At 44.3% G+C, this 12,131-nt stretch overlaps 1 protein-coding gene across 1 annotated transcript; it reads right to left on the minus strand.

Moving 5' to 3' along the window:
• Nucleotides 1-8,786: 8,786 nt before the first annotated feature.
• Nucleotides 8,787-9,933, minus strand: LOC144107366 (uncharacterized). Its single transcript, XM_077640360.1, has one exon. It carries the CDS (start codon nucleotides 9,849-9,851, stop codon nucleotides 8,997-8,999), a length of 855 nt encoding a protein of 284 aa, XP_077496486.1. The 5' UTR covers nucleotides 9,852-9,933; the 3' UTR covers nucleotides 8,787-8,996.
• Nucleotides 9,934-12,131: the final 2,198 nt, after the last annotated feature.

Consider the following 12,131-nt stretch of genomic DNA (forward strand, 5'->3'; position numbering starts at 1 on the left):
ATTCGTACGTGATGTGGTATAACGTGGGGGTTGTCCCGCACCACGGACATGTGTCCCTGTACTGGGTAGGAAACACATTGTGCAGTGTGTGCGGGTGAAAAAATGCACCTGCTAGCAGTCTTCGCCAGCTGACTGCTTCGTGTTATGTGAGCGATATGTCGGGTCGGGGGTATTTAAGTCTGTAACAAGGTAACCACGTGGGCTAGTTGGTGTATTTCAGACATAATTTCACCAGCGAAAGCACGAGACACTAGGAGAAGAACAAAGGACAACGCTGGACGCCAAGAGTTCAATGAAAGAGTCCACATTCACACCACATGTGTTCTGAAAAGCAATGGCACGAGACTGCTCGATGAGCTCGCGTACTGTACCCAAGAGTTCAGCATGGGGTATGGAGTTAGCTACCATGCTGGGAGTTAGCTACCATGCTACTGTGAGATTAAAGTGTTGCAATCGGATGCAAAAACAGACGGCCTGTTTAATAAAAATTCAAGAGGCTGCAGTGCAACACAATAAAAATGGTCGTTTATCCTTAATTACCAGAAGTAAACCTACTTTTGTTTTCTTTGCTCTCTTTCAAAATTAACTTAGATCATGAAAGCGCTTAAAATGCAAGGATACAGAAAGAAATGAAGACACAGCGCTTATTTCTAGTGTTTTTTTGAGCGTATTCACCATCTAAACATGGTTAACCAACTGGTCCAAACTCTGCTGTTATTCCAAAATTATACCTTTCACAGAAAGGGAGCTCCTTTCACCAGACAAGGTGCACCAAAACAAATGCAACACTTTTTTGATGATAAGTATTCTCTAAGAATAAACACAGCCTGAAGATTTTGCAGTAATACTTGTCTTTGATTCTACGAATCTAACATACAAGTGTTCAATGTAATGACCCTCTGCCCATCTTGATCATTGCTTGTAGTCAGGGTATAATACACCATGAAGGGCGGGCTCTGTTTACTTTCATGTTTTCCTAATGAAGCATGTACGTGCAACCCCTCTGCTGGCCTGTATGCAGCAGGTTTGTCCGGCTAGGTGAACTGTGCTTTCGCTATAAAGATGAAATGGTACTTAGGAAGCGAATGGCTTTCTAAAATGCATTTAATGAAAAAATTTATTGCTCTATATCTCAGAGCGATTGGCGGTGGGCTGGTGTCTTCATGTCGTGAGACCTGGCTGCTTCACAAGGTCGGCGCCCCTATTCCAGGGCACCGCTGAGTGTTGCTGCCTCGCAGGCATGCTGCACAATTGCCCGTGGGGCTGCGAGATCGCTGCTGGTGAGCAAACAATCCTATTGTTCCGCACTTGGGTTATTTACTGTATGGAATGCGAAATTACGCTTGCATTCGTACGTGATGTGGTATAACGTGGGGGTTGTCCCGCACCACGGACATGTGTCCCTGTACTGGGTAGGAAACACTTTGTGCAGTGTGTGCGGGTGAAAAAATGCACCTGCTAGCAGTCTTCGCCAGCTGACTGCTTCGTGTTATGTGAGCGATATGTCGGGTCGGGGGTATTTAAGTCTGTAACAAGGTAACCACGTGGGCTAGTTGGTGTATTTCAGACATAATTTCACCAGCGAAAGCACGAGACACTAGGAGAAGAACAAAGGACAACGCTGGACGCCAAGAGTTCAATGAAAGAGTCCACATTCAGACCACATGTGTTCTGAAAAGCAATGGCACGAGACTGCTCGATGAGCTCGCGTACTGTACCCAAGAGTTCAGCATGGGGTATGGAGTAGAATAAGTCTTCTATGTCGACTGAGAACGCTGAGGTGGCACCAGAAATTCCCTCCTTCAGTTCATCAACCACGCTGGCGGAGTTTCGAACGACATATGGGCCATCCACCGGAAGTGTGTTCAACTGGCGCTGCAGAAATTTGCCCACCAGCTGTTGCCAGGATCCTTCCTCGGTTGTGATAGCCCTGAACGGATAATCGAGCTTGTGAGTTTTGACAGAAAAGAACACGTCCAGCCTATCTCGATCCGCTTTGTTGACCGCCTTTTCCAACCATGGGGGGTTGAAATCTTTGAGCAGTTCTGAAGCTTTCCGTCTCAGGCGTGGGAGTCTTTCCTTCGTTGGGACAAAGTTCTTTGATATCGCATCAGCCGCATTTCTAGCAAACGTACCTTAAGGCTGTACGATAAACCTTCCCTCTTTGTCAGATAAAAGTAGGCTAAGGTTATTGTCAACAAAGTGTTTGACCACCTTGTCTATTTGTCGCTTTCCGCCCCTACCAGACACAGGCTCATACATTAGAAGGCAGTCAACCGCTTCAGAGAGGCACCTCGACCTTTCTTCGGTGGGAGCCTTATTCTCAATCCTTCGGGCACACGCCAACAACTCTTGACTAGAAACCTAAGGAGGTATGCCAAAGTGCGCGAGCTAATCGAGCAGCCTGGTGCCATTGCTTTTCAGAACACATGTGGTCTGAATGTGGACTCTTTCATTGAACTCTTGGTGTCCAGCGTCGTCCTGTGTTCTTCTTCTCTTGGTGTATCGTGCCTTCGCCGGTGAAGTTATGTATTTATTTATTTTATTTATGACATACTGCAGGCCGTGAGGCCCAAGCAGGAGTGGATTACAGAAACGGATCACAAATTGAGCAAAAATACCAAAATGCAAACAGAACACTAGGAGCGGGAAATGACATTAAAAGGGGAAAAAACAAGCTAACAAGCAGAAAAAAACTAACAATATTCACTTATCAGGTCAAGAGATCGTACACACGAAGCTGGTAAGCTGTTCCAATCACTAGTGGTCTGCGGAAAGAAAGAGTGCTGAAATAAGTTAGTCTTTGCAAAGTACGGGGTCAGAGAAAGGGGTGGGAGTGTCGAGTTCGTCTGGTGCTCTGTAGTATAAGATGTGGGGAAGAATTTATTCCAAAATTATGGTTAAATTACAAAAATAAGAATTTCAACCGAAGAAACTTGCGCCGGGACTGAAGGGTTGGTATTAAATTTGACTGCATCAATGAAGAGACTGAAGCAGTTCGATTGTATTGCGCAAACATGAATCGCACAGCTTTCCTTTGGATCCGCTCAGGTGCTTTTATGTTAGTGACAGTATACGGATCCCATACAGTGCACGCATATTCCAATTTAGTCCTTATAAAGGTTTCGTATGCCAGTCTCTTAACCTGAAGTGGTGTATCTTTTAGTTTAGGGCGCAAAAAAGTTTACGTAAGGCAGACGAGCAAGTGTTAGAAATATGAGTGTTCCAGCTTAGGTAGCGTAAAGAATTGGGCAAGTTGGTCAGACGTGCTTAACGGAATAATGGCGCAGATCAAGTGACAGGACAGCAGGAGAGCACACATGACGCTTGTGTGTGTGTGTGTGTGTGTGTGCTCTCCTGCTGTCCTGTCACTTGATCTGCGTCATTATTCCGTTAAGCAAACCAGCTTAGGTTGTTTGTTAATGTAACACCGATATTTTTATATTCGTTTCCCTGAGTAATTTCTCCGGGACCCAGAAAAAAGAGCATATGAATGGATTAAGTTTTCTTGTGACACGTAGTAGGACAGTCTTTTCAAAGTTGTTTCATGCCCCATCGATTACACCATGCGTGGATATTATTAAGGGACGTGTTTAGTACAGCCTGATCGTGAGCTAACCGGGTCTCATTGAAAACAATGCAGTCATCAGCATACATGCGAATCTGTACAGGTTCATCAACCACATCTGCAATGTCGTTGCAATATATCAAAAACAGCAGCGGCCCAAGCACACTGCCCTGAGGGACACCAGATGTAACCGGAAGAGCACCAGAATCATCCCCGTTAATAGTTACGTACTGTTTGCGTTGTGTTAAATACATTGATACCCAAGCAATAATATAATCTGGCTGTCCTATCAGTTGAAGTTTCTCAATTAATTTATTATGGGGTACTAGGTCAAAAGCTTTGCTGAAATCCAAGAAAATTAAATCTACCTGGCCGGCCCTATCCACGACGGAAGCAAGAAAGTTAAATATGGTAACTAACTGAGTAATCGTAGGAAATCCTTTCCTAAAGCCATGCTGGTGTTGCGACAGAATGTTATTTTCTTGAAGAAACTTTGAAATGAGGTTAGCCACAATATGCTCCATGAAGTTGCAAGAAGAGCATAATATAGATATGGGGCGGCAGTTGGATAAAGAAAGTGGGTCACCCTTCTTCAGGATGGGCACCACACGCGAAGTCTTCCAATCATCAGGTATTGACGCAGTTCTAATTGAATCTTGAAATATAAATACGAGAAATTTGCTCAGTGTTGAAGCGAAACGGCGAAGGAATGCGCCTGGTATACCATCAGGTCCCGGTGAAGATTTAACTTTAAGTCTGAGCAGCATGTTAAGCACTCCTTCATGCGAAATCAAATCAGTGGCATTCGGGAAATGTGATGGGAATGTTGAAAATGAAGATTCAGCGGGCGTGGAGAATACACTGTGAAAATATTGGTTAAAGTGTTCTGGAATAATCTTGGGATTAGTGATTACTGCACAGTTATGAGATATTTGTTGCACATGCCTTTTGCTTTCCTTCATAAGGTTCCAGAAGCCTTGAGGATCCTCATAAATGAAGTTCGGGAGAGTGGTGTTAAAATAGACTTTGCACGTATAATGGCGTCGGAAAGAGCTTCGCAGAAAGCATGTGATGCTGCTCTTTTCTTGCGTAGGCGTTTGGCCTTCCATCTTAAATGTATTATATGCCGGTTCATCCATGGCGTATGTTTGGCCGTTTTCTTTATTTTGTCAGGTATAAAATTACTAAAAAAAAGTGGCATAAATTCTTAAATTTCTTCCAAAGAACAGCAGCATCATCATCAGAGAAGTCAGCAAACTGAGAATCTAAGTAATCAAAAATGGCATCGTCGCCAGCATGCTCAAAATCTTTCACTGTTTTAACCACTGGATCATTTTTTACAGATTTGGGAGCAAGTGATGGGCAAACAGATACCATTTTATGATCGGATAAGCCGGAATCCACAGACACTTCATAATCATCAAAAGCACGATGAAGAAGAACTAAACCATGAATGTAACTAGATGAATTGCTTACACGTGTAGGCTTGCTGACAATTTGAACGAGATTATTGTCAAACATGATATCAAACATAGTATTTGAACCAATTGCAGAGTCTGCACTGGAAAGCAAACGGTCCCAGTCAATGCATGGAAAGTTGAAGTCCCCAACCACTATCATCTTGAAAACTAAACATTTTGACACATTTATCTTCATCTTTAAGCAGCGCGAAACACAGAACAAGAGGAATAAACATGAGACGACACGAGCGCTTTTCTAACAACTGAACTTTTATTTTAGAAATGTTAGATATTTAGGCACCAAAACAATAGCCGAAAAAACACAAAAAACCCAGAACATAAAATCGCGATAGTCCGTAAACCGTACGTGCACGCAGCGGGAGGTTAATCGCCTCATTTTAACAAAGCACAACAGCAATCTTAACACATGACATGCACTCAGCTATCACCCTGTCGCCACACATTCCCCAAGAGCGTGAATCTCTTTTTCATGTAAGACAGGTAAAACACATTTACCTGTCTGGTTGGGTTTGAAGACTTATAATAAACTGCACATCTTAAACCAAAAATGGTAACTTTACCCCCACGTTTCGAAGCCGAGTCGGTTTCGAAACGTTGGGTTATAGTTAACATTTTTGGTTGGAGATGTGCAGTTTATTATAAAACTATCATCTTATATTTGCTATAATGCGCCATATGATCCCTTAGTTTTATTAGAAGCTCAGGCGTCGGCTCTGGTGGTCTATATACTGCATACAATAAGAGGACATGCCCAAATAGTTTCACATTTAAGCATAAACATTCTGCGCCATCTAGGTCAGGAAGACGAACGGTTTATATGTTTGATTTCATTACTACAGCTACTCCACCGCCCCTGGTGGGCATGCCTTTACGATAAATTTTGAACACTGAAGGAACAAGATCATCGTTGCTGACTGCACTGTTCAACCAAGTTTCAGTAATGACGGTGATGTGTGGGTTATAGGATAAAATACTCCGCCATGTTGGCTAGTCTTATTTAAAACACTCCTGGCGTTCAGTTCAGTTCAGTTCAGTTTATTTACCTTAAAGGCCCCCTTGTATCGGGGGTATTACATAAGGGGTGGGATTTTAATGAAATGAGCAAACAAAACAGCGAATATTATTTAGCACTGAAGGTGATCGGTTACATGTTCTTGAAAAGTAGAGGATGAAGCGATGTTGACGATGTCACGGGGTAGGCCGTTCCAGTCCGTTGCTGCACGAAAGAAAAATGAAGCAGAAAAGGTGGCAGTATGCGATGGCGGCCGGGCAACTTGTAGGGGATGACTGGTGCGGTGAGATATGCGTGCGGCAGTTGTGATATACGGTGACCCATTGAGGGAAGAATGAAATAATTTGTGATAAAGGGTGAGACTTGAAATGCGACGACGGAACGAAAGGGGCGGTAGTCCTGATAAAGCTTTCAATGAAGAAATGCTGACGTCATATGAGTATGAAGAGTGGATGAATCGAGTGGCACGGTTTTGGAAAGCTTCTAATGCATTAATTAAATAAGTTTGGTGCGGGCTCCATATGGCAGAGGCATATTCTAATTTTGGTCTGATGAGCGATTTATATGCGAGTAATTTTACGTGTTGAGGGGCAAGGCGGAGATGGCGCTTGAGAAAACCAAGTGTTTTATTCGATGCTGAAATGATGTTGCCAATATGGGTGCGCCAAGATAAATCATAAGACAAGGTGACTCCTAGATACTTATAAGATGATACTGAATCAATCGAGGTGTTAGAAATGGAATATTGGAAGCGATGCGGACTATGGCGATGAGAGAAGGATAAGAGTTTGCATTTATTAGGATTTAGGGACATGAGCCAGTTGTTACACCAATTAAGTTCGCTGTTATGATCGGTTTGAAGACTAAGTTGATCACGAGAGTTAATAATAGTGCGGTAAATAACACAGTCGTCAGCAAACATTCGAATACTACAGGAAACGTGGTCAGGTAAATCATTAATATATATTAAAAAGAGTAATGGACCGAGTACAGATCCTTGCGGAACGCCCGAAGTAACCGGGAGGCTGTTAGACAGGTGGCCGTTAGCAAACACTGATTGAGAACGATTAGTGAGAAACTGCTCAATCTACTGTAGTATGTTAGGATGTAAGTTCAGCTGTGCAAGTTTTGCTAGTAAACGACGGTGGGGAATTTTATCAAAAGCTTTCGCAAAATCTAGAAATATGGCATCAGTCTGTTTGTTACGGTCAAGATTAGTGACAAGTCGTGAAGGAACAACGCTAATTGGGTTTCACAAGAGGCCCTTACGAAACCCATGTTGTGAAGAATGGAAGAAATCATTTGAGTCTAAGAAATTTATAATTTGAGAGTGTACGCTAGTTAGTCAAATGGGGCGATAATTCATGGGGGAGTCTCTGTTACCTGATTTGTGGACTGGAACGACCTTTCCCGTTTTCCAGTCATCTGGAATGATCCCTGAAGAGAGCGATTGCGAAAAGATCAAAGATTAGTAGGCTGCACATGTTGATTTCACATTTTTAAGCAGTTTTGTATTAATCATGTCCATACCAGCTGATGATGGGAGTTTCATGTTATCAATTATAGAAGCGATACCATCTGTGAAGAATGTGATAGCTGGCATGATGGCTTCTGTGTTGAGCGATGGTAACTGTGAAGGCGTGTCAAATTCACTCGTGAAATACAAAGGTGTTATTAAATATTTCTGCGCATTCATGGTCAGTAACCGCTTCATGCAAGTCGTTAGTCAGTGTAATATCATGAGTGTGCTTAGGATTTAAAACCTGCCAGAATTGCCTAGGATTGCTGATTAGTAGCTTCGGTAAGTCAGTGTGATAAAATGAGCGCCTGGTGCTACGAACTGCAAGTATGATTTCTCAGATGCAAGGTATTTTTTCCCAAGTGGCTTGATTATCAGTGTGTTTGGCTGTACGAAACAGGCGTTTCTTCTTGTTTTCTAGACGTTTTAGATGCGTAGTATACCATGGTTTATTGCGGTTATTTTGGAAAGATACCCTGGGGATAAGCATATTAGAGAGCCTATTTAACTTATTTTTGAATATCAACCAGTTTTCGTGAACAGAGTGAGTGTCGAATGTGGATTGGTACTCTGAAAAAAACATGTTAAGGTCTTCAGTTATTGCATCGTAATTCCCTTTATCGTAAAGATTTATTGTTTTTCTGGATGGGTGCTTCTGAGCTGGGGTAAATGAAAATAGAGCATGTAAGATTTTATGGTCGCTGATTTCAGGAAGATAACTAATGGATGATAGGTACTCAGGGCTATTAGTTAGTATTAGGTCAAGGGTGTTTGCGGTTGCATGCGTGGTGCGAGTAGGTTCCGAGACTAACTGTGCGAGGTTAAAATTTAAACAGACATCAATGAAGTTCTTGGCCTCTGTATTGCATGTTAATGAGGAAGTGCCTAAACTCTGCCAATCAATGTCCGGATAATTGAAGTCCCCGAAAAGGGGAATGCGCGCATTTGGGTATTTAACAACAAGATGATTCATAGTATCATTCAGATGTCGACAGAAGTTTGGATTTGACTGCGGGGGCCTATAACAAACGCCGAGAAGTACTGTTAGAGGGGGAGTGCGAATAATTAGCCATAATGATTCCATATCAGATGTGACGTGTGCAATAGAGCATGATATACCTCGGTGAATTGCAACAAGAACACCGCCCCCCCCCCCCCCCCCCGTGAGTTTTTTCGATCGTTTCGGTAAACGTTGAATTCGGGTAAGTCAGTTAAAACTTCAGCGTCGGACACGTTACTGTTTAACCAAGTTTCAGTTAGTATAAGTATATTGCTCCTGGATGACGAAATTACATTGGATATGAGTTCACGCTTTGGGAGGAAGCTGCGGATGTTAGTGAACATCACGGAAAACGAGAGAACATTTGAGGGTGTCGCACGCTGGCGTTTTATTAGTGTAGGGTGAAGGGACGATTGCTACGCGAGTTGCTTGACGGTGTTAGATGAAGTGTCAAAAATATAACGGTTCAAGCCGATGTGAAGTGTTTTAAATTGCAAGGAAAATTTGGCAGACCTGGCTTTAGCAAATGCAACAAGTTGTTTTCGCGCGTGACGAACGGCATGCGAGAAGTCCTCTCCAACACTATAAAGCATGTCTTTCAGATTTCGCCCATTTGATAGGAGGGATTCTTTAGTTTTGCTACTTGTGAATTTCACGATTATGGGACGATTTTTATCTTGTGAGTGACGACCGAGGCGATGAGCTCTTTCTATTTCGTGAGGTTCTACAGTTATTTGAAGGTTATTACGGCAAACATCAATGATTAGTTTTTCAGATTCTGCCCACGTTTCGCTATCAGTAGTGTCAGGGATACCATAGAAGATGAGATTGTTACGGCGTGACCTGTTTTCAGCGTCCTCTATGCGGGTTTCTAGTTCCTGGATTATACGCGCCACGTTGCTTGTGTCAGCCTGCATCTTTTCAATGTCGTTTCGAAGGGGAAGTAGTGCTTGGTAGTGTGTTTCCAGGTCGGCCATACGATTGCTTAAATCAGTTATGGTTTTATCCGTAGTAGTGAGCTGGGATTTCAGACCTTGTACTTCGGCTATTAGTTGGGTTTGGCCTGCGGTAAGTTTCTTGAGTTCCGCGAGTACTGCACTGCTGTCGTTAGGACCAGGGTTAGTTTCGATATCTCCTGATAATAGCAAAGAATGAACAACAGTGACACACTCGGCGGCAATGGCAACACAGCACTGTGGGCTCGGGAACTGCACCAGAATATAATTGCTTGATCTTTTGGCAAATAAGGTATATGATTTACTAACCTGCATCGCAAAGATCAGCGGATTAGATGGCTGCGCTGAGGTGCAGTCACCGAGCCCACAGAACGGTGCCGGTGGCGGGGGTGCTTTTATATGGGGGAAGCTGTTGATGTCCGTGATGATGCGGCCGTCCAAGATTCCTTCGGCGCCGGCAGCCACTGTTCCTCTGTTGTGGCAGCAGTCATCCGGGGCGGGCAGCTGACGAGCGGCAAGCGGTAGCGTCCCGGCTCGTCACTGGAGCATGGTGGTGCGCAGTCAAACGACGCACCCGAAAGAAGGCTTGCCAAGGTCGGCAACAGTAGGCTGACGAACAGCTGGTTGATCGTATGCATCGCAAAGATCAGTGGATTAGATGGCTGCGCTGAGGTGCAGCCACCGAGCCCAACCTAACCTGCTTATCCTGAATGGGTCATGTGGAAGGTGCATGGGGGTGTTTTGAAATTATCTGCCCTTCTTTTATCTCGTCCCAGATAAATACATCGGTGTCGACGTGCAATTTGTCATGAACAAGAAACATTTCCCGGCCTTTAAATTTGTCGGACTTTACACTCTGCCACATCTTTCGTCTTTTTAAAGTAGGCTGTGAGTAAACGTTCTGAATAGAAATATTAGAACCTTTAAGTTTGGTGCAATATTTGATGTTTTTCATTGAAATCTTGGAAAACGACGATACTGGTCTTGCTGACGTCCCCTTTCCCAGCCTGTGAATGTGACCAATTGACACACATGTTACGCCAAGTTTTTCCTCAAAGGTTTCTGTGATGACTTTGCGCTTAAGATCGGACTCAGTCTCGTTGGGTTCTTCAGTTATGCCATAAACGATAAGGTTAGAGCGCCTGCTTCCGTCTTCTAGATCTGCGAGCTTACGAGCTTCATTTCCCACAGAAGCTTGGTATGTACGAAGCGCGTTTTCAAGATCTAATTTCAGGGTGTTCGCTCTAAGTTCGGAAATGTGGGCTTCAATAGTGGAAAACTGAGCTTGAATGTCCGTAATCATACCATCTGTTTTTGATTTTAGGTCAAGTATCTCTTCGCGCAGCGAAGTTTGACCTTCAAGTACCCTTTGCAGTAATTCGTTGTTAGAAATGGGACCAGGTTTTAATTCAACGTCTCCAGATAGAAGGAGCTCGAAAACATGGCAGCACTCATATGCAGTCTGCAGACACTGTTGTGGGCACGACAGGACAAGCAAAAAATGGCAGTCACTTTTAACAGAACTAGAAAACGAACCAACCTGCACGAAGTAAAAGAAGGGCTTGAGTAACGCCATGCTCTCGCCAGGCCCACCATTCCCACTGAAGGTGAAGCGCTGAAGACAGTCCTTTAAGTAGCGGCCGGTCGGTGACGTCATGAGTCCCTCATGAGGAGCGGTCGGCAGCGTCACGGTTCCATGGTTGGTGTGATGAAGCTGATGAAACTTTGGATTGTTGGCGACCACACAACTGTTAAGCTGCATTGTTGGCACGTGGAAGGCAGTTGGTTGATATAAGCACAATGGGTCACCGGCGCAGGAGCATGGCATCGGCGTTCCAGAAAGCCAGAGAAAGAATCCCTGCACGAAGTAGAAGGGCATGAGTAACGCCATGCTCTCGCCAGGCCCACCGTGCCCACTGAAGTCTCCGTCCTCTGAAGTGGTTAAGTATTTCTGCATACGTCGGCTCCACTGTTAAGGGGGCATCCAGGGTTTCCGACTGCTCTGCTCGGTGCGTGAGTTCGCGAACTAGGCTGTCCACCCTTGAGTTGCCCTCTATCCCGGCATGTGCTGGTATCCAGAATATCCTGTGTTTCATGTTTTTGTTAGGAGGCTCTGTTTCGAGGAGGATTCTCAGTGCTTCCTTACTAACTCTGCCTTGTGTTGAGATCCTACATGTTGCTTTGGAGTCTGTTAGAATTATCAGAGATTTGTTCCTGCGGTAACCTTCAGCCGCCGCTAGAGCTACGGCGAGTTCTTTCTCCTACATTACCGTGCAGTTTTTCAGGGTCGCGCGGCTAATTGGTCCTCCCGTGTGGTCAACCACTGCCGCCACGACTCCAAACATTCTAGGGTTGCGGTCCCATAGGTATAGGGCTGCGTCTGTGTATACTGTGTTTTCTATTGTGGCTAGGTGTCAATTTACGTAATCTGCTCGTGCCTGCCTTCTGGCGGTGTGGAGATTCGGGTCCATGTTTCTCGGTAGGGGGCGAATCTCCAGTGTCTGGCTAACGCTGTCTGGGATGCTAGCTGCCCGATCCTCGATTCCGTCTGTGTTATGCCCTATTCTCTTTAGGAGTTTGTGGCCGGTGGCAGTC

The sequence above is a fragment of the Amblyomma americanum genome, chromosome 10, assembly GCF_052857255.1.
Source record: "Amblyomma americanum isolate KBUSLIRL-KWMA chromosome 10, ASM5285725v1, whole genome shotgun sequence".
Taxonomy (NCBI): Eukaryota; Metazoa; Arthropoda; class Arachnida; order Ixodida; family Ixodidae; genus Amblyomma; species Amblyomma americanum.

What these genes read in the sequence shown, in the direction of transcription:
- LOC144107366 (XM_077640360.1), bottom strand. Translation starts at nt 9,851, where the DNA reads ATGCAGGTTAGTAAATCATATACCTTATTTGCCAAAAGATCAAGCAAT.